General features: G+C 38.1%; 1 protein-coding gene across 17 annotated transcripts in view; it reads left to right on the forward strand.

Annotated features, from left to right (window-relative positions):
* PSD3 (pleckstrin and Sec7 domain containing 3) overlaps positions 1-22,880 on the forward strand; it is a 553,221-nt gene that overhangs the window by 413,411 nt on the left and 116,930 nt on the right. For all 17 annotated transcript variants that reach the window (XM_017963724.4, XM_078347353.1, XM_035270118.3 and 14 more), the window contains one exon: positions 20,243-20,286. In XM_017963724.4, the coding sequence (XP_017819213.3) occupies positions 20,243-20,286 (44 nt within the window). The remainder of the gene's footprint in view (positions 1-20,242; positions 20,287-22,880) is intronic.

Genomic DNA, 22,880 nt, shown 5'->3' on the forward strand with positions numbered 1-22,880 from the left:
CATAATATGGGGACTGAAAATTTGTGAACCTTCAAACTGTGATTGTGGTATGATCTTAATAGAAGTATTAAAGTGGGAAGAAAGAGAGAGAAGGGCAGGGTGTGTGTGCATGTGTGCGGGCGCACGTGTGCGCTCGTGTGTGTGTTTGTGTTAAGAAAACTAAATGAATGTTCTCTTTCCAGAGTTCTGCAATTGAAAGTCAATAGTTTATATTGAAAATAGAAAAACCAAAAAGGGGTTGACAGTGGCTGCTTTTGAGCAGCAAGAATCAGAGGTGAAGTTAAAAGATTATATTTTATTACCTTTTAGTAAATTTTGATTATATAAATGATATATATATATTACCTTGAGAAAAAATTTTTAATGAATCAGAAGGAATATAGACAGCATATATAGGTACATATGAGACTTGAATAATTTTCAGTGACTACAATGGCTTATCTTAATTAACTTTATGTTTAACAAATGCCAGACAAAAGAGACTACGTTTTTTTTCTGTTTTGAGACAGAGTCTCCCTCTGTCACCCACACTGGAGTGCAGTGGCATGATCTTGGCTCACTGCAACCTCTGCTTCCCAGGTTCAAGCAATTCTCCTCCCTCAGCCTCCCCAGTAGCTGGGACTACAGGCACACACCACCAGGCCCAGCTAATTTTTGTATTTTTGGTAGGGATGGGGTTTCACCATTTTGGCCAGAATGGTTTCGATCTCCTGACCTCATGACCTCGTGATCTGCCTGCTTTGGCCTCCCAAAGTGCTGGGATTACAGGCGTGAGCCACCGCACCTGGCCTGATTATATGAATGATACATATGTATTGCCTTGAGAAAAATTTTTAAATGAATCACAAGGAATATAGACAGCATATATGAGACTTGAATAATTTCCAGTGACTAGACTAGCTTGTTTATCTTAATTCACTTTTTGTTTAACAAATGCCAGATAATAGAGACTACTTTTAAAGAAAAGCAAAAGGCTGAATCTTTCCAAGACTTGATACTCTTGCAGTTATCAGACTATAGCATGTTCTGCTGCTAGTTGCTGTCTGAATTTGTCTATAGAGAAATATCAGTGAAAGACTAATCCTTTCTTGAGAATCTCTATTCTGAGATTGTCCATGCAACTTATTTTTATGCAACAATAGTGATAGTAGTTAGTGCTTTGTTTTTTAAAAAAAAATTTATTTCTTCACTTAGCAAAACCAAAAACTGGCAATTCTGTTTAGTTCCCTAAAATTTCTTTTGCATATTTTCTTGTTTATGAAATTTGAAGCCTGCTATCTATCCACTGGGTGAGATTATTTAATTTGTCAGTATTGATTGCTTTGGATAAAACCTATTTCCATTTGGTTTGTCTTCATTGCTTTGTCTAATGCATGGAAATGACAGGGAACAAATGCCAGGCCTGGCATTCTCTCTAAATGTCAAAGTGCCCCAGGGATTATTTTTTTTACAAGCCATTTATTTATAAGAGTTCTGCTTGTTACTCAGCAAAGTTTTTTTTTTTTAACTGTGCATGTTAACTTCATCATGTCCATAGTCATTAAATATAATTGATCATTTTTCTTGCATATTTTGCAAGATCACTTTAGATTTCTGTTTTCCTTACATTTTCAAATTGTGACACATTTTTTGTTACGGTAAATGCCTGCTACTTTCCAACAATTAAGGCTTACCAACAAGAGGGACATAACAAATTAGAGCAAGTACATTGCCTAATCGTCACTGAAGGTACTGGTTACGATTATATTTTTAATTGACATGGCTTAGCTTTATAACTAGGCAAGTTTTTGATAAATTAATAGATTACAGTTTCAGAGGATCAGGGTATAAAAGTTAAAAACAAAATCAAGAGTGGACACAATGACTTCGAATCGTGGTGCTTCCACGGGAGAATAGTTACATATGCTGAAGAATACTTTGAAAGTTAACATTCAATTCATTTTATAAAGAAGAAGGTGATTCACTGAGCAAGATGATATACCTTTTAGTAATTTTTGATTATATAAATGATATATATATTCCCTTAAGAAAAAATTTTTAATGAATCAGAAGGCATATAGACAGCATATATACACACGTATGAGACTTGAATCATTTCTAGTGACTAGAATGGCTTGTTTATCCTAACTTTGTGTTTAACAAATGCCAGATAATAGACGGAGACTGTAACAGCATAACCTCTTTCCAAGCTATTAGGCTTTAAGGATTTCTGCATTAAAGCACCTCCTGGTATTGTTTTTTGAATGATTGTTTTTAATATCTATATGGGATTAAAGAAAGAGGAGGGTATTTTCATGATGTATGTTGCTGTCTTTCCATCTGCATGTCAGTGAGTTCAATGAGAATACCTCTTATTCGTGGAATGCATATACCTTCTGGAGAGGATTTTGAAATAGTCATGGCAGGTCTATGTTGGGAAGGATGTGAAAAGAGTGTAAAGTCGTGAATGAAAATATGGGCTCTAGCGTGAGACAGTCATATATTTGAGTTGTTGCTGGTGTAGGGCTGCCAGATTTCACAAGTAGAAATACAGAACACTCAGGTAAATTTTAATTTTAGATAATTTTTAGTGTGTCTCCTGTAAAATATGGGGCATCCTTATGCTAAAAATGTTACTCATTATGTATCTGAAGTTCAAATTTAACTGGGCATCTTGCATTTGATCTGGTAACTTTCACCCTCCACCAAGTAACAATCTGTCTAACCTCCAGCTCCTAGATCAGCAATGTGGGGTAACCCTACTTACTTCCTAGGATGTAGAGGCAGATGTGAATCCAGGTCTGCTGCTTTCTAGTTCATTGTTCTTTTTTTTTCTTTTTCTTTTCTTTTTTTTTTTAGATGGAGTCTTACTTTGTCCCCCAGGCTGGAGTTCGAGTGATCTCAGCTCACTGCAACCTCTGCCTCCCAGGTTCAAATGATTACCCTGTCTCAGCCTACCAAGTAGCTGGGATTACAAGCATACACCATCAATTTTTGCATTTTTAGTAGAGGCAGGGTTTTACCATGTTGGCTAGGTTGGTCTTGAACTCCTGACCTCAGGAGTCCACCTGCCTTGGCCTCCTAAAGTACTGGAAATATAGGCATGAGCACACCATGCCCAGCCCCTCGTTCATTGTTCTTTTTTCCTATCTTTGCTGCCTCCCATCATAATTGTGTTACACAGCATTATCCTCTCAGTGAAGCCCTTGCCTTCTCAACAAATGAAACTCTTGCTGTGATTAAGACAATTTACGAAGCATTATAGAGACTAAACGGAGATGGAAGACTTGATCTCATCTGCAATGAGCATAAAATCTAGTGTCATCTCTATTTTTTTATTGAAGAAGCAATGTGTACACTGTGTCATCAACATTCAAATTATCCAGAAGGGTATACAATGAAAATTCTCCCCACCCTGTTTCCCTACTTGCTGTGTCTGGAGTCAGTCATTGTCACTGGGGGTGTTTTTCAGCCATGTTCTATTGGTCCCCAGATAGATACTCACATTTTCCCCCACAAAATGGAAACATACCATAACAATGTTTTGCACCTTACTTTTTTTAACTATATATCTTAATGTATTTACTTCCTTCTTCTTTGCTTAAATGACTTTAAGTATTCATGAATAACAATGTATTTTTGGTTCCATATGAAGTTTAAGGTGGTTTTTTTCCAGTTCTGTGAAGAAGGTCATTGGTAGCTTGATGGGGTTAGCATTGAATCTGTAAATTACTTTGGGCAGTATGGACATTTTCACGATATTGATTCTTCCTAACCATGAACATGGAATGTTTCTCCATCTGTTTGTGTCCTCTCTTATTTTGTTGAGCAGTGGTTTGTAGTTCTCCTTGAAGAGGTCATTTATATTCCTTGTTAGTTGTATTCCTAGGTATTTTATTCTCTTTGTAGCAATTGTGAATGGCAGTTCGTTCTTGATTTGGCTCTCTTTAAGTCTGTTATTGGTGTATAGGAAGGCTTGTGACTTTTGCACACTGATTCTGTATCCTGAGACTTTGCTGAAGTTGCTTATCAGTTTCAGGAGATTTGGGGCTGAGACGATGGGGTCTTCTAGATATACAATCATGTTGTCTGCAAATAGAGACAATTTGACTTCCTCCTTTCCTACTTGAAGACCCTTTATTTCTTTTTCTTGCCTGATTGCTCTGGCTAGAACTTCCAGTACTATATTGAATAGGAGTGGTGAGAAAGGGCATTTTTGTCTAGTGCCAGATTTCAAAGGGAATGCTTCCAGTTTTTGCCCATTCAGTATGATATTGGCTGTTGGTTTGTCGTAAATAGCTTTTATTATTTTGAAATACGTTCCAACAATACCTAGTTTATTGAGGGTTTTTAGCATAAAGGGCTGTTGAATTTTGTCAAGGGCCTTCTCTGCATCAATTGAGGTAATCATGTGGTTTTTGTACCTTAAACTTCATATGGAACCAAAAGAGAGCCTGCATAGCCAAGTCCATTCTAAGCAAAAAGAACAAAGCGGGAGGCATTACACTACCAGACTTCAAACTATATTACAAGGCTACAGTAATTAAAAAAGCATGGTGGCCAGGTGCGGTGGCTCAAGCCTGTAATCCCAGCACTTTGGGAGGCCGAGGCGGGTTGATCACGAGGTCAACAGATCGAGACCATCTTGGTCAACATGGTGAAACCCCATCTCTACTAAAATTACAAAAAATTAGCTGGGCACAGTGGTGCATGCCTGTAATCCCAGCTGCTCAGGAGGCTGAGGCAGGAGAATTGCCTGAACCCAGGAGGCAAAGATTGCAGTGAGCCAAGATCGCACCATTGCACTCCAGACTGGGTAACAAGGGCAAAACTCCATCTCAAAAAAAAAAAAAAAAACAGCATGGTACTGGTACAAAAACAGACATATAGACCAATGGAACAGAACAGAGGCCTCAAAGGCAACACAACATATCTACAACCATCCTATCTTTGACAAACCTGACAAAAACAAGCAATGGGGAAGGGATTATCTGTTTAATAAATGGTGTTGGGAACACTGGCTAGCTTTGTGGAGAAAGCAGAAACTGGACCCCTTCCTGACACCTTACACTAAAATTAACTCCAGATGGATTAAAGACTTAAACATAAGACCTAACACCATAAAAACCCTAGAAGAAAATCTAGGCAAAACCATTCAGGACATAGGAGTGGGCAAGGACTTCATGACCAAAACACCAAAAGCATTGGCAACAAAAGCCAAAATAGACAAATGGGACCTAATCAAACTCCACAACTTCTGCACAGCAAAAGAAACAGTCATTAGAGTGAATTGGCAACCAACAGAATGGGAAAAAATTTTGCAGTCTACCCATCTGACAAAGGGCTGATATCCAGAATTTACAAAGAACTCAAACAGATTTACAAGAAAAAAACAAGCCCATTCAAAAATGGGCAAAGGATATGAACAGACACTTTACAAAAGAAGACATACATGAGGCCAACAAACATATGAAAAAATGCTCTTCATCACTGGTCATTAGAGAAATGCAAATCAAAACTACATTGAGATACCATCTCACGCCAGTTAGAATGGCAATCATTAAAAAATCTGGAGTCAACAGATGCTGGAGAGGATGTGGAGAAATAGGAACACTTTTACACTGTTGGTGGGAGTGTAAATTAGTTCAACCATTGTGGAAGACAGTGTGGCGATTCCTCAAGGACCTAGAAATAGAAATTCCATTTGACCCAGCAATCCCAATACTGGGTATATATCCAAAGGATTATAAATCATTCTACTGTAAGGACACAAGCACACAAATGTTCAGTGCAGTACAGTTTACAATGGCAAAGACCTGGAACCAACCCAAATGCCCATCAATGATAGACTGGAAAGGGAAAATGTGGCACATATACACCATGGAATATTATGCAGCCATCAAAAATGATGAGTTCGTGTCCTTTGTAGGGACATGGATGAACCTGGAAACCATCATTCTCAGCAAACAGACACAAGAACAGAAAATCAAACACTGCATGTTCTCACTCACAGGTGAGTGTTGAACAGTGAGAACACATGGACACAGGGAGGGGAGCATCACACACTGGGATCTGTTGAGGGGAGATAGGGGAGGGACAGCAGGGGGTGGGTAGTTGGGGAGAGATAGCATGGGGAGAAATGCCAGATATAGATGAAGGGGAGGAAGGCAGCAAATCACACTGCCATGTATGCACCTATGCAACAATCTTGCAGGTTCTTCACATGTACCCCAAAACATAAAATGCAAAAAACAAAAGAAACAATATATTTCTGGTGCTACTGTTGAAACTGTTCTTCATACCCAATTTTTTATTTGTGCTTAAGGTATTTGAAAATGGTCCACCTTCTCCTGTAATTTAGAAAAACAGCCTGATCTGTCCCACATCCGCCACTGCCTGCATCACCCATTCAAGTTACCTCATCTCTCACCCAAATTCCACCTGTCTAGCTGCTGTTTCCCTTTCCCTCTTCCACTCATTTCTCCACACACAATCGGGAACACTCTTTACAAACATGAATCATGACTGGTCGCTCTCCTGCTTAAAATGCTTTAGTGGTTGCCTAGCCTGCACAGAGGAACCCCTAACTCTTCTGATGTAAAAGGCCCTTCGGGGTCTGCGTCCCCATTTGCCCTTGTCTCACACCACAGCTCACAGCTGGGCCCACGTGCTGCAACTGCACCAGCCTCACTCGGGTTTCTGAGAGCCACCAGCTCAGTGGTACACAGGAGCTGCTTAACTCTCTCCCCACAGCTTCGCATGGCTGATCCTGGTCACTCACAACTTAGGTTTTCTTGCCGAGAGGCCTTCTCTGATCATCAAGACTCCTCTTTCCAGTGACCTTATTTTAATTACCTTTTGATAATTATCTGGTAGCCTACCAAAAAGTGACAGAATTATCATCATCTGTTTGTTTTCTTACTTATTGTCTGCTTCCACCCAACTCAAAACTAAGTTCTATGTCTGTTGTTCACCACTGGATTCCTGATACCTAAATAAGTATCTGGCAGATAGTAACTGTTCGACTGAATATATGAGTGAATAAACGAATGGTTTTTGGAGTTTTATTTGTACTATTTTAAGTGTTACAAACAGGAATTAGTCTTCCAGTTATTATAAAATACTTTACTGTGTTAATACTTATACCATATGCTATGCTAATACAGTATTCCACCCTTGTCTGCAGTTTCAGTCATTCATGGTTTCACTTAACTGCCATCAAACATTGTCCGAAAATATTAAAAGGAAAATTTTTGAGGAAAAACATTTCCTGTTTTAAATCTTATACCATCTTATGTAGTGTGATGAAATCTGACTGTCCTCCATCCCACGTGGGACGTGAATCCTTCCTTTACCCAGTGCCTCCACATTGTCAACGCTCCCTGCCCTTCCATCACTTACTAGCCAGCTTGGTTATCAGATTGGCTGTCACAGTATCACAGTGCTTGTCTTCAAGTCACCCTTATATTACTTAATAATGGCCACAAAGTGCAAGAGTAATGATGTTGGCATATGTTATCATTGTTCTATTTTATTAGTTATTGTTCATTTCCTTCTGTCCCTAACTTACAAATTAAACATTGCCATAAGCATGTATGTCTAGGAAAAAAAACATAAAATATGTGGGGTTTGGTACCATTTATGGTTTCTTGTTCCACTGGAATTCTTGGAACATACTCCTCCAAGGATCAGGGGACTACTGTATCAAAAAAAGTATATTCTAATAAGTGTCTAGTAGTTACAAAAAAATTTCCCTTGATATATCAGCATTTGTTATAAAATATTTGTTGTGGTCATTTTGAAATAGAGGAATACAATGAGGATGAATTAAGCGAGGTATGCCATGTAGGTGGAGCAGACAAGTTATAAATAGTCAACGATGTGTTAAAGGAGAATTTGAACCATTCACCATCAATTCATGTGCATTGTGATCATAAGTTTTCTTAGCTGTGAACTGGGATCATGGATATCTTTCCCTGTGAAAACATCATTTTTTAATAAACTAATAACAAGTTCTAAACTGATATAACAGCAAAAAGCTAAGAAATGTAATAATATGGATAGCATTGTTTGCTTTTCACTTTATTAACTCTGATTTCTAGGCAAGACATTTATCAGAGTTGCAAAATTTATTACTGATGATCTATGCATATTAATTTAAAATATGTGTATATATATATATACACACACACACAGGTGTGTATGTGAACAATACACATAATAATGTACATATGTGGTGACAATATTGTGTTGTGATTAGAGCAGTTAAAAGCAGAGACTATGGCTTAGGAAAGACCTGTCTTCAGATCCCCAGCTCTGCTGGATGACCTTGGCAGGCTACTTAACCTTTGTAAGCATTAGCTGTGTCATTCTAGAGTGAAATAATAATGCCTCTCTCACATACAGTTGCTGGGAGAGTTCAGTGAGATTGAGTGAAAGACAAGCTCTTAGCAATGTCACATAGTGGGGCTTCGTTGATAGTTATATTATTATCAGAGGAAGATGAGTTATTTGAAATGGCTAGAATATCACGAAGTCAGAAATATCAGGTGAAACATCAAATATTCCGAAGTTTATGTATAAATCAAAAATTGGAAATTTTGCCATGTTTGTTCAGTGATTCTTACTGTTTCCTCCCCACAACTTCCAATCGTATCATTCCAATCTGTTTCAAAATTGGTGTCCTCTTTGACAGTAGATGTGCTTGTCTGACCCACAGTGGTTTACATTGCTCTGTCTGTTGCCACACTTGAAAATTTGTCAGCCTTGAATAATTTGTGCTTCTAGCTACTTCTCAAAAAAATATTTAAAAAAGCAGCAATTATGAAGCTACATTCCCACTTCGTTGAAATCAGGCTACAGCTGAGTGCTAGCTTTCCTTCTACGTGGAGCTTTCTCCACACCCCTAGAGTCTCTCCAAGGCCTTCCTGGCTCATTTGTTACTTGGCTATTTCTATAGATATCTGAGTTGCAACTCTTAGTTTGCTTTTTGATGTTGAACCAGTATTTGGACTTAATATTCTAACCAGTTCATTAGAAGTTTACAGCTGTAACTAGGAGAAAAATTCTTTAAACAGGCAGACCTTGGAGATATTACAGGTTCAGTTCTAGACCACAGCAATAAAACAAATACCACAATAAAGCAAGACACAGGAATTTTTTTGTTTCCCTGTACATATAAAAGTTATGTTTACACGGCTTGGTGCGACTTGTAATCCCAGCACTTTGGGAGGTCAAGGCAAGTGGATCCTGAGTTCAGGAATTCAAGACCAGCCTGGCCAACATGGCGAAACCCCCTCTTTACTAAAAAAGACAAAAATAAGTGGGACACAGTGGTGTGCACCTGTAATCCCAGCTACTCAGAAGGCTGAGACAGGAGAATTGCTTGAACCCAGGAGGCAGAAGTTGCAGTGAGTGGACCATTTGACCATCACTGCAGTCCAGCCTGGGAGATACAGTGAGACTCTGTCTCAAAAAAAAAAAACAAAAAACAAAAAAAGAAAGTTAGGTTTACTCAGTACTATAGTTTATTATGTGTGTCATTAGAGCTCTTAGCAAGTTGTCATCATCTTGCTATGGAGGGTCTCACCTTGATGTTGATGGCTGCTGACCGATCAGGGTAGTGGCTGCTGAAGGTTGATGTGACTGTGGCAATTTCTGAAAATTAGACAATAATTAAGCATGCCTCATCATTAGTTTTTGTGCTTGTTTGTTTTTTAAGACAGGGTCTTGCTTTGTCATCCAAGCCGAAGTGCAGTGGCACGATTGCATCCTTGATCTCCCAGGCTCAAACAGTCTTCTTACCTCTCAAATAGCCAGGACCATTGGCATGCACACCACCCACACCCAGCTGTAGACTCTTTCATGAAAGATTTCTGTGTAGCATTTTATGCTGTTTGATAGCATTTTTCCCACAGTAGAACTTTATTCAAAAATGCAGTCAGTCCTCTCTCAAACCCTGCTACTGCTTTATGAACTATGTTTATTTAATATTCTAAGTCCGTTTTTGTCATTTTAACACTATTTATAGCACCTTCATCAAGAATCGTTTCCATCTCAAGAAACTACTTTCTTTGCTCATCCTTAGGAATCCTCATCTATTCAAGTTTTACAATGCGGTTGCAGCAATTCAGTCATATCTTTTGGCTCCACTTTTAATTCTAGTTCTCTTACTGCTTCCACAAAATCTGCAGTGACTTCCTCTGCTGAAGTCTCAAACCCAGCAAAGTCATTCCATGAGGGTTGGAATCAACTTCTTCCAAACTCCTCTTCATGTTGATATTTTGACCTCCCATGAATCACAGACGTTCTTGAAGACATCTAGGATAGTGACTCTTTTCCAGAAGGTTTTCAGTTTACTTGGCCCATATCCCTCAGAGGAATCACTATCTATGGCAGTAACAGCCTTGTGAAATGTATTTAAATAATAAGACTTGGAAGTTTAAATTACTTCATGGCCTGCAGAATGAATGTTGTGTTAGCAGACATGAAAACAATCATCTCCTTATATATCTCCATCAGAGTTCTTGGGTGATGAGGTGCTCTGTTAATGAGCAGTAACATTTTAAAAGGAATCCTTTTTTCTGAGCAATAGGTCTCGACAGTGGACTTAAAATATTTAGCAATCCATGCTGTTAACAGATATACTGTCATCCAGGCTTTGTTGTTACATTTAAAGAGTAAAGGCAAAGTAAGGGCCTTAGGATTTTCAGAATGATAAATGAGCACTGGCTTCAATTTAAAATCACCAGCTGCATTGCCCTTAACAATAGAGTCAGCCTGACCTTTGAAGCTTTGAAGCCCAGCATTGACCTTCTCTCTCACTATCAAAGTCCTAGATAGCATTGTCTTCCAATGAAAGGCTGTTTTGTATATACTGAAAATCTCTTGTTTAGTATAGCCACTGTCATCAGTGATCTTAGCTAGCTCTTCTGGATAACCTGCTGCGGCTTCTCCATCACCACTTGCAGCTTTACCTTGCACTTTTATGTTATGGAGTCGGCTTCTTTCCTTAAACCTCGTGAACCAACCTCCCTTACCTGCAAACTTTTCTTCTGCAGCTTTCTTACTTGTCTCAGCTTTGGCAGAATTGAAGAGAGTTAGGGCCTTGCTCTGAATTAGGCTTTGGACTTAAGGGAATGTTGTGGCTGGTTTGATCTTCTATCTAGACTATTCAAACTGTCTCCATATCAACAATAAGGCTGTTTTGCTTTCATATGTTTTGTGTGTTCACTGGAGTAACACTTGATGTCCTTCAAGAACTTTTTTTTTCCTTCACAACTTGGCCAGCTGGTGCAAAAAGCCTCACCTTCAGCCTAGCCTTAGTCTCACTAAGCTTAATCATTTCTAGCTTTTGATTTAAAGTGACAGACACACAACTCTTCCTTTTACTTAAACAGAGGCCACTGCAGGATTACTAATTGGCCTAATTGCAATATTGCTGTGTCTCAAGGAACAGCTGGTTAGTGCAGTGCTCAGAACACATAACATTTGTTTATTAAGTTTACCATCTTGTCTGGGCATGGTTCGTTCGTGGCTCCCCGAAACAATTACAATAGTAACATCAAAGATCACTGATCACCAGAGCAGATATAATAATAATGCAAACGTTTGAAATTGTGAGAATTGTCAAAATGTGACAGAGAGACGCAAAGTGAGAACATGCTGCCGGAAGAAAATGGCACCAATAGACTTGCTTAAAACAGGTTAGCTACACACCTTCAAGTTGTAAAGCAATATAATATATGTGAAGCTCAGTGAAGCAAAGCACGATACAGTGCGGTATGCCTTTACTTAAACCTTTGCTCTACAAAGAACTTAGCAGCATTCCTAACATTTAATGTTTTGTTTACATTTGGAAGCATGTTACTCATAGTAGCATATTTAAGATACTGTCTGTAAGACACAACAGCCAGTTCAGTAGAAGTTAATCCAAAGGTGAAGCAAAAGTAGTTTAGGAGGAATGTGCTGTGTTTAAGTACGTCTTATAGATTAAGTCCACCCAAAAAAATGAATGAATGAATGCATATACACATTAATAAAAGTTTGAAGTATTATGTTAGTACAAAAGATAATTAGCAGTTACATTTTTATTCACTTCTCTTTTTTTGCTTTTTGTTTTGTTTTGAGACAAAGTCTTATTCTGTCATCCAGGCTGCAGTGCAGTGGCATGATCTTGGCTCACTGCAACCTCCGCCTCCCCAGTTCAAGCAGTCCTCCTGCTTCAGCCTTCAAGTAGCTGGGACTACAGGCACATGTTACCATGGCCAGCTAAGTTTTGTGTTTTTAGCAAAAATGGGGTTTTGCCACGTTGGCCAGGCTGGTTTTGAACTCCTTGGCTTAAGTGATCTGCCTGCCTTAGCTCCCAAAGTGCTGGGGTTACAGTTCTGAGCCGCTGCACCCAGGCTTCATTTTCAAGTTTGATTTTGTGCATCTTCAGAGCTGCTGGCCATATTCTTTGACAGACGTGTTTCGTTAGTATTGTCTTTGGCTACATTATTTTTCCTCCGTAATAAGGAATGGTGGGCAAACTATTGTAGCTCAGAAAGGTGCATTTGACAAGAGGCAAACTCCCATTGCTCCCTTTCCCCCACCTCAAAACATTTCTCTAGCTCTCTTGCTATAGCTCCTACTCCCTCTCCTGTTCTTCTTCATTCATTTGCAATTTTAAAATATGCATTCATTAATTTATAAAAGCTATGCTTGGGATATGGGAGCAGGTAGTGATATTATTGATCAATAACCATGGCAAAAAAAAATTTTGGTGAGGAACACAGGAAAAGGGAGCAGAGACTAAAAAAAGGACTAGTTAGGGAGTTTGGCTGAGTGATACCTAAGGTCTTTCTCAAGTAGAATTGTAAAACTGTAGATCTGGAAGGGGACCAAGAATGCTAACTTTATGTAGCACTGTCCTATTGCATATTAAAAAAATGAGGGTCAGGTAAATTGATTTGTCTTAAATGTGCAAGTCAGCAACAGGTGCCCCATCCACCTCTTGCAAATTCTTTGCTCATAAGGTTGGATCTGTTTTCTCTATTATTAAATTTTTCTCGCAAGAAAACATGTATAACATAATGTTACATATTAGATACTGTGTGTGAAAGTGTCTTGCACATTGTAAGTGGCAAATAAAAAAATCAGTTGACTCCATTAGCTGACTAATTCTTCACTAGGTAAAGTTCAGTCAGGGTTAGCAGCCCATTTTGTATTCCTTATATAAGAGGCCTCTGAAGGCAGAACCGATTCATCTATACCTAGTATAATGCCTCCCTAGCCTCTAGAATGTGCTTACAAATGTTGATTAGATGATGAATTATACATATTAATTGTACTTCAGATTCTCTTTCAATAAGATAAAGACTTTAAAATTAATTTTCTAGTGTTGATATGAATTTTTGCTGGGACATCTGTTCATGGTTAGATGGTTTTACGATTGTGACTGGTACATCACAACACAAGATTAATTGTCCAAGATACAGATTTCAGCTCTGTTTACGTATTGACCAGATTCCAAAACTACATCTGATCATAGAAATGAAAAAATAAACCAAATTCAAGCATGTTCTGTCACCCTAAATAAGAATTGAAAAAGATAGATGTTGGCAAAGTTGCTTATGAATATACACTCTCTAATATGGTGCTGTTTGAAGTTGGGTATATGAAAACTGTCCAGCAGGTGTGGGAGAACACAGGTAGCTTATCAATCTCTAGAAACTCCTCTTCTGTATGTACTTCTCTCTAAAATGGATCTACCTGTGAATTCTCTTGTGATCAAGGCTTCAGGCTATTTCTCCTTTCACACCTCTGCTTAACAGTTGCCCTCTGCCAAACAATTGCCCTCTGCCACTTTAAAAAAAAAAAAGGACAGCCCTCACCTATATCCTTATTTGGTACATTGCAAGGTGTAAAGACCTCCACAGGTGGGGATGGGACAAACAAAGAGTCAATTCCAAATACTGGTTTTGGAGAAGCTTCCTAGAGTGAGAGATAGTGCAGTTTTTCAATATTATTTTAAGGCATAGAGAAGATAATAACAGTTGAAGACGGCCGGGTGCGGTGGCTCACGCCGGTAATCCCAGCACTTTGGGAGGCCAAGGCGGGTGGATCACGAAGGTCAAGATATCAAGACCATCCTGGTCAACGTGGTGAAACCCCGTCTCTACTAAAGATACAAAAAATTAGCTGGGCATGGTGGCACGTGCCTGTAATCCCAGCTACTCAGGAGGCTGAGGCAGGAGAATTGCCTGAACCCAGGAGGCAGAGGTTGCAGTGAGCCGAGATCGCGCCATTGCACTCCAACCTGGGTAACAAGAGAGAAACTCCGTCTCAAAAAAAAAACCAGTTGAAGACCATTGCAAAGTATTTTGAGTTTTTCTAACCATTTTGATGTTCATCTAATAACTGGTTTTATCATTAATTTTTAACCAATGTTTTTTTTTTCAAACATGCTCTTTCTCTGATAACACTGCCAAAGTGGTGCATATTTTATTCTATACTTAACAGTCTGCTTGATCTGAGTATCTGCATGAGAGCCAGCATAGCATTTGAAAGAGGGAGTCATGGTTTGGATGGTGTCGTAATTCTTTCTGAGTCAAACTCCTCTGCGGTCACTGTCAGTTTCACTGTGGTCACTGTCAGTTTCACTGAAAGAGGAAGCTATGATGTCCTCCATACATCTCATAATGATTCAGGGACCACAGAGAAAAAAAATTAATTGGAGTTTAGAGATGATTGAACTGAAATACATGAACTCCATCAACTGTGCAAAATATGTTGGATAAAGAGACTCATGGTTACACAATGCATGGTAATATAGAGAAGCTTCAGAGAGCCCTGTGTGGGCTGGCAATGACAGCGCTAAAGCCTTGAATAAAATTGCATTTTATCGTCTCTGAGAAGCAACCAAAAGTGTGGAACAAAGACTTACAAGTAAATTTAGACCAGAATACGTTTACTTCTTTAATTTAAGCAGTTTCCTTTGCTTTCTCATTCTTAAAAACAATTATGTTCAAATTCAAAGAGTCATTCTGCCCTGGCCAGTGTCAAGAAAGGTACGTATGATTATTATCTGGCTCCTGGGTTAAGTTACAAAAATTGCAGTTAGATAAAAGATTGGTAAGCTGGCAAAGCAGTGATTTTTTTTTTTTTTTTTTTAACTAAGGCTTCCAATCAGAGTTACGTGTGGAGCATTTAGAAATATTCATGCAGTTTCCTGATCCAAGGAGCTGATTTGGTAGATCTAGGACAGGCCATGACAATCAATGTTTTTAAAAATTCTTCAGCTGATTTTCCTGTGCACTGTTACATCTTTAGATAAGACCACTGTGGTAAAAGACTATTTTAGGTAGGGACTGGCCCTGGAAATATTTCCTGAAATCAGCCTATGGGTTTATCATCATTCTTTGTTCAGGTATCTGTCTTTCTCTTGTACCCCGGCATATTGGTTTCCTCGGGCTGCTATAACAAATTACCACAAACTTGGTGTCTTAAAAAACAGAAATTTATTCTCACAATTGTGGAGGCCAGAAGGCTGAATCAGGATATCAGCAGGGCTGTATACCTTCTGGAGGGTCCAGGGGAAAAATCTCTTCCTCGCCTCTCTGGTGGTTGCCAGCTTTCTTTGACTTATGTCTGTAACTCTGATTTCCATATTCCTCTTCATGTCGCCTTCTCTTCTTAAATCTCCTTCTGCCTTCTTCTATAAAGACACTTGTGATTGCATTTAGAGCCCACCCACGTACGTTCCCCATCTCAAGTTCTTTAACTTAATCACATCTTTAAAGTTTTTGCCATATAAGGTAACATTCACAAGTTCTAGAGATTGGGACCTGGACATCTTTGGGGAGCCACTCTTCAGCCTTCCATAGTGTGTTATTGCTTCACTGTATGTATTCATATGGGCTTCCCTGGCACATTAAGGCCCATGTGGTAACTTTCCCCACTTATTTCTAACTACCAGTCCATAGCAGTGTTTCCCTATAAGCCCTGCCCTCTTGAGGCTAGGCCAGATAACCCCTCACATAGCCGGAGATAAGTTATTTTTCTGATCCATGTACTACGCCTCCAGTTTTAGCCATTCTCTTAACAAATGCCTTTGGTCCTAAATGGACCAAGATTATAGGATCAGTGCAGCCAGCCCGTCATCCTCACTGACAAAGGCACTTCAAGCATGTGTCCTAGCAACGGTGGCTCTTTAAAGCTCATCTTTTAAGAATAGAACATTACCAGATTATTTGAATATATTCTAAGAGAGGCACAAGTCTTACTGCCTTTTCAAATGGGCTCTGACTTAGGCCAGGCATATAAGATGCTATAAGGTTTGGTCTTAGGAAGAGAGAATATAGTAGTTGATGTAAACATGAAGTGTATTTACTTGAGTCAGTGTTTGTGAAAAACAGCTATGGGACATACAGAACAGTTAGTTAACATGAGATTTCCTTCCCTCATCTATATAAGGAAACCTTTGTTTCGTGATCTCTTATTTAAGCTCTGAAATCCTGTTTTGTTGGTTCTCCCCTTATCATCAGAAAGGAGAAACAGGTGCTAGTGCAGATGCATTTTAGAGGAGATGGTGAGAAGAGGCTCATGAATGAAGACCCTGCTGAAGTTTGAGTTGATGAATATTCATTGGCATTAATTTGTTCTATTGTTTAATTTTCTCTAGTAGTGCTGAAGTAGTCACATACTAATTGAGGAAGCTGCGAAGATTATACCAGTGGCTAGGTCAGTGCTACCCCTCATTAATACCCACCTTCCCCCAAACCCCTAGTCCCCTTGGCTTCAGAAGTGGGCCCAGTCATAGCACTGCATCTCCTAGCCACACAGATCTGTCCATGGGAAGGATAGGGACTCTCCTGGGACTTTTCCTACTGGAGCTGGGAGAAAGAGCTAGTTTGCTGCTACTGCTGCTGCTGCTGCTGCTGTTGTTGTTGTTGTTGTTGTTGTTGTTGCTGTTGTTGTTGTTGGAGACAAGCTGGGAAAAGGTGTTGCTTGTTTTGGATGAGTTTCTTGTGTAGCGGAGAAACAGGGACTGGAGATGGTTGGGGTAGAAAGAGGAGAACTGAGAGGAAAGAATGAAGTTCCTGGATCCCTGAGGCTATTACATCCTTATTTTTTTAATGATCTGACTACATTAACTATTAGGTCTCCTTACCTTTAAGGTAGTGTTTAGGTATTTGACATTTGAAAGTAAAGGAAATCTTCACTAATCTTAAGAATTTTCATGTAGAGAAATCAGAGTAGAATTGATCAAGAGTTATATAGGTGTAACCACAGCTACTTACAAGTCTAGGACAGGAGGATCCCTTGAGCCCAGGATTTTGGGGCTGCAGTGAGCTATGACTACACCACTGTACTCCAGCCTGGGAGACCAAGCAAGACTCTTTCTCAAAAAGAAAAAAAAAGAATTACATAGTATCTATTAATATTTTCATGTACAACAGCTGAACAAAGAAGTTGAAGATATTAACTAGACTGGTTGAAGTGAGAGACCATGGTGTCTAGGCTGCATGAGAAAGGAATTCTTCTTTATCTCTGTTAGGCTAGAGATAAAGAAGAATCCAGGGAATTCAATTCTTAACTAGGCCGAGTAGATAAAAAGATGGAAAGTTGTGTTGAGAGTATATGTAAGGATGCATTTGTAAAGTGTCTTCCTTTTATTAAGAAAAGTAATGGATCATGATAAAGCATTACAAAGAATCAGGAAGATTCCTTTGCAATTTTGCTATTGAAAAGAAGAGGGATGACATCCACTGTTTGGATTTGGCATGATATAATAACAAATCTATTCTACATTATTTACACAGAGAGAGGACTTGACCTACAATACTGAGAGTCTGTGGAATTCGGCAAGATGCTTTATAATAGATTATCTTCATTAGATATCTGGCCGATTGAATAGCAAGAATTTTTAAATTTAGAATTTCACTTCTCTTTAAGCAAAATATTCTTGAGGGCAAAAGTATTTGAAAAAAATGTACTAGAACAGAAATGAATGTATTAGAAAATTTTAGATGTGTAGATGTCATTTAAACTGTCTATCTTTATGAACAGATTTTTAAAAAATGTTCACCACAAGAATTACTCTGAGTAATATTGAGTATGATAGTAGCATCTAAAGAACCTTTAATGATCTGTCTCTTTTCATTTGTAGTTTCTTGGCCCACTGTTACTTATGGGTTCAAAATGGTTCATGCAAGTAATATAATTCATCTAAAAGGCATTTTATCCAGCAAAAGCCCTACTGAGACTTGAGTTAGATTTCAACTTTTTGTGCTTCCATAGGTGTTCAGCCTCATGAGACATTAACTATATTATAGATTGTAGCTCTTCAGTACACTTGACTTCTTCAAAACGAATATCCAATTTATAGCATGGTCTTTGTGCCTCAGTGTACTCCTTATTTTAATTGTATGTTCTATCATTTTTGTGTTTGAGAATACATATCGTGTCCTGAAAAACACAAAATGTGACTTGGTTTTTATTAGCTACTGTAATTCTTCAATCATTTAATTGACTATTACAGCCACAGTGGAGGACTTCCATAAAGTTTGTCAAGATAGTGGCTAAGAATACTTGTATTGAATCGTAAATAATATCAAATCTGCAACTTAAATAAATGTGTACTGAATTTGGAAGTATTTTGCTGAAAGTGAAATCACTGTTGGTGTGTGGTGTTTGCTTACACACATGTAAACACTTGGATGAGCCAACGTAAGGGGGCAAAGGATAGAAATACAAGGCAGTTCTCTTGCTCTGCTGTGCTGCTTGGACATCGTTCTGAACCTGCCTTTTCTTGTTTGAAAGATAAGAGGTTGGATGACATGTGATCCACCTTTTTCCTATCTCAGAGTAAATGAGTAAGTGAGGTATTTGCTAAGCCTTCAAGTTCTAATTGATTCAAGTCGTTCTTTGAGGAAAAACGTTCCAACTCATCATAATGTTGTTAGCATACAGTTATTCTTTTGTTCAATACATTTTGCTGTTGTGGTTTTATATCTTAGAAATGTATTTGTATGTTCCCTGTAACATTTTATTTAAAATTTAAAAGTAAAGCCAGACACTGTGGCATGTGCCTGTAGTTCCGGCTGTTGAGGATGCTGAGGCAGGAGGATCACTTGGACCCTGGAGTTTGAGGCTGTTGTGCGCTATCATCATAACTGTGAATAGTCACTCCACTGCAGCCTGGGCAATGTAGCAAGATCCTGTCTCTTAAAAAAATGTTTCTTGGTAGTTGGTATAGTGGAACAAGCTGACTACAAGGGCCTTTGTTAATGCTAGAGCTGAGAGAATCAGGGAGGCAGTCTTGTGCTGACTTAACTGTAACATTATTGTTACCAAAGGTCTAAGGAAGCTTTCTATCCAGTCTACCATGACCATACACACACCTCAATGTAATACTTGACTGTAAGGCAGAATTAGAGTATTACAGTTATAATAAAAACTACTTAAGTCAGTAGTATAGAAACTCTAAAACTATTCTAAGATGCTTTTCCATTCTGGCTTTAGTCCCCCTACCACGTATCCATGTATCCATGCCATGAAAACAATTATATTTCTCCTATTAATAAAAAAAAAAAAAAAAAGGTGGGGGGAAATATGGCCAGGCGTGGTGGCTCACACCTGTAATCCCAGCACTTTAGGAGGCTGAGGTGGGCAGATCACCTGAGGTCAGGAGTTCAAGACCAGCCTCGCCAATGTGGTGAAACCCTGTCTCTACTAAAAATACAAAAATTAGCCAGGTGTGGTGGTGCATGCCTGTAATCCCAGCTACTTGGGAGGCTGAGGCAAGACAATCACTTGAACCCAGGAGGCAGAGGTTGCAGTGAGCCAAGATTACACCATTGCACTCCAGCCTGTGTGAGAGAGTGAGACTCTGTTTCAAAAACAAAAAAAGAAAAAGGTAAGAGTACTCCATTGTCCAACTGAGTGAAACTACAAGACCATATTTTCAGTATGAGAAATAGCATGCACAGTCTAATTGTAATCACACTGTAATATTTTACTGTGGTGAAATGCAGTACAGTACTGTGCCTTATTGATAACAGACTGTTTTACTTTGTGAAAGTCTCTTTGTTTCATGAAATGCTGTTTACCCAACGTTCATTTGCCTCCCCATGTATTCCTCACCTTTCTAAAGCCAAGATGACTGACAAGAGGGGCTTCCTGCCCATCCTGTTACAAAGGAATTGCTTGGTCATTTACTGAATTCAAAAAGTGGAACAGAATGGAAAAAATAATTTGATCTGGTTTTCTCTCTTTACAGGCTCTGTACAACTCAATCAAGAATGAGAAGCTCGAATGGGCAGTGTAAGTATGCTGGACGTCAGCCTTTTAATAATGAACTACTCACTTTTTTCCTACTGTCTTTCTTTATGCCTTAGAAGTGATCCTAGAGAATGGTTAAATATGCATTGCAAATTGGCATTTTACACCACATGTCTTACCTACTTGGGTTTTATACAAGTAAACCCAGATACAAGTAGGACGTACTTTGGTTTTGTACAGGTAAACCCGATACTTTCTTACAGATAAACCCAGAGTATCTTGTGGGTTTTGGGTTCTCATTATGTTCCTACTCTGCTTTTAAAATGGTTGCTATACCTGTAGGTAATTAATTATCTCTTTCTCTTTTAAAAAAACATTCTAAAAGAAAAATCTGCTGATGAATAACTTGTTTTCCAAAAATTAATACCAAAGTTTTTGGTATCATCTACTTACTTTAATTCTTTCCTTCCTATTATCATAGATCATGGTTTTCCAGGTCTGTTTCCTGTGATACTAATCATACTAGGTCATTAATAAATCTTAAGCACAAAACAACAGCAACAAAGAAAGCTTCTGTGAATAGAACAAGCTAGGAAGATGAGGGATTGAATAAAGCTAATTTTATTTTTAACGGCAGAACTTCTAGGAGCCTAACCAATGCCAGTATGTGTTATCAGTCCCCAAGAGAGGAACAGAACATGTACTATTTCGTGACTCTCTTTGACAGTAGAATGTAAGGTTTCAAGGTACATACTTTGGGAAATATATTAAAGATAAGTTACATCTAAGTCTATGTAGAATAATACCACTCTTGTTAAAATTTTGCTAATCAATATAACAGTTCAGAATTTTAATTTTTTTAATTAAAATATTATGGAAGAATATGAAATTTTTAGTCACATTACTAGGAATTTAGGTCAAAATGTGTTGGTTTTTTTTTGTAATTAAAACTTCATGGATTTTACTTTTGGTTTTTACTACGTATTCATAAGTGTTATTTTACCACATGACCTAACATAGCATTCTGCAATAAACTCAGGTTTGCAGAATCATAACTGGGGAGATAAATCTTGTTCTATCAGCAGCATGTTGGGGGGACGTGGGTTAGTAGTTGACTATGTATTATGTATAATGTGCGGGAATTAGTTTTTAAAATATCAGCACCATTGGTATTGCTTCCACTCACTGTAGAGTCCCATATGGTACCATTTCAAGTTAGGGAGTCAAAGGTTAAGACTTTAATATTTGCATATATATCTGTGTGTGTGTATATATATATATATATTTATATAAGATAGCTTATGTGTTTGTATTTATATGCATGATGAGACTCATTTAAAGACAGCATGTAATTTCAAGGAAAACTGATTATTAAGAATTCATGGTCTACTATTGAATGTGATTATTCTTGTTTGGGCTTATTTCTCATGAACAAAAGTGAGTTTTATAGAAAAAAATTGTCAATGATATAGTCAGAATCTTGCTGAAATGCAGAAAGGACATCCTGACATTTTCAGAACATACAGTCTAGAGAAAATAACTAAAAACAACATCATTATATTCATTCTAGGAGAGAGAATACACTGAAGATTCTTTTATGAAATTATTTTACAAAACAAATGCATATACTCTTGAGGACCTGTTTTGTAAATCTAAGTTTTTTTGAATTTATTACAGCAGGTTTTATTTATTCATTTATGGGTAGTCAGAGTTTGATGGAAGAAAGCTCTATCTTGTGTGTTATCCAAGAGCGGAGGGTGGGAGTTTACCCAGCAACTGGCAGCGGCGGCGGCAGCGGCTTCTTCTTCCTCCTTTTCCTCCTCTTCTTCTTCTTCTTCCTCCTCCTCTTCTTCTTCTTCTTCTTCTTCTTCTTCTTCTTCTTTTTCTTTCTTCTTCTTTCTTCTTCTTCTTCTTTTTCTTTCTTCTTCTTTCTTCTTCTTCTTTTCTTCTTCTTTCTTCTTTCTTCTTCTTCTTCTTTCTTCTTCTTCTTCTTTCTTCTTTCTTCTTCTTTCTTCTTCTTCTTTCTTCTTTTCTTCTTTTCTTCTTTCTTCTTTCTTCCTCTTCTTCTTCTTCTTCTTCCTTCTTCTTCTTCTTTTCTTCTTTTCCTCTTTTCTTCTCCACAGAAGAAGAGAGAAATTAGCAGAGCATCTTGTTCAGAAGCCTGTATTTCAGAGTCCAATAAATTTTGGTGTGAATTACAGCTTTTTCATATAGTAACTGGTTCACTGACCAAGTTAACCTCTAGCCCTCAGTTTTTTCTTTTGCAAGAGTGAACAGTTATTGGGTCTCATGTAACCTTCAGGGTGACATTGTGAAATGTTCGAAAACACTGAACATAGATAGTAAAGCAAGTTGCTCTTCAGTTGACACTTGATGCTGTAGCTTTTAAAGCCCCAATTTTCTTTTTCTTGTTGTTGTTTCTTTCTTTGTCTCTCTTGTTCGTATGTATGTATATATATATATATGCATATATGTATGCATATATATATATATATATATATATATATACACACTACATTTTTATACTTTATCAAGAATTAGGAGAAGACACTATAGAGGTTATCATATAATTAACTTTCTGTCTTCACATATAAAATGAAGGAATTGGATGAAATGACCACAAGTACTTTTTCGAG

This window comes from Callithrix jacchus, chromosome 13 (genome assembly GCF_049354715.1).
Source record: "Callithrix jacchus isolate 240 chromosome 13, calJac240_pri, whole genome shotgun sequence".
NCBI lineage: Eukaryota > Metazoa > Chordata > Mammalia > Primates > Cebidae > Callithrix > Callithrix jacchus.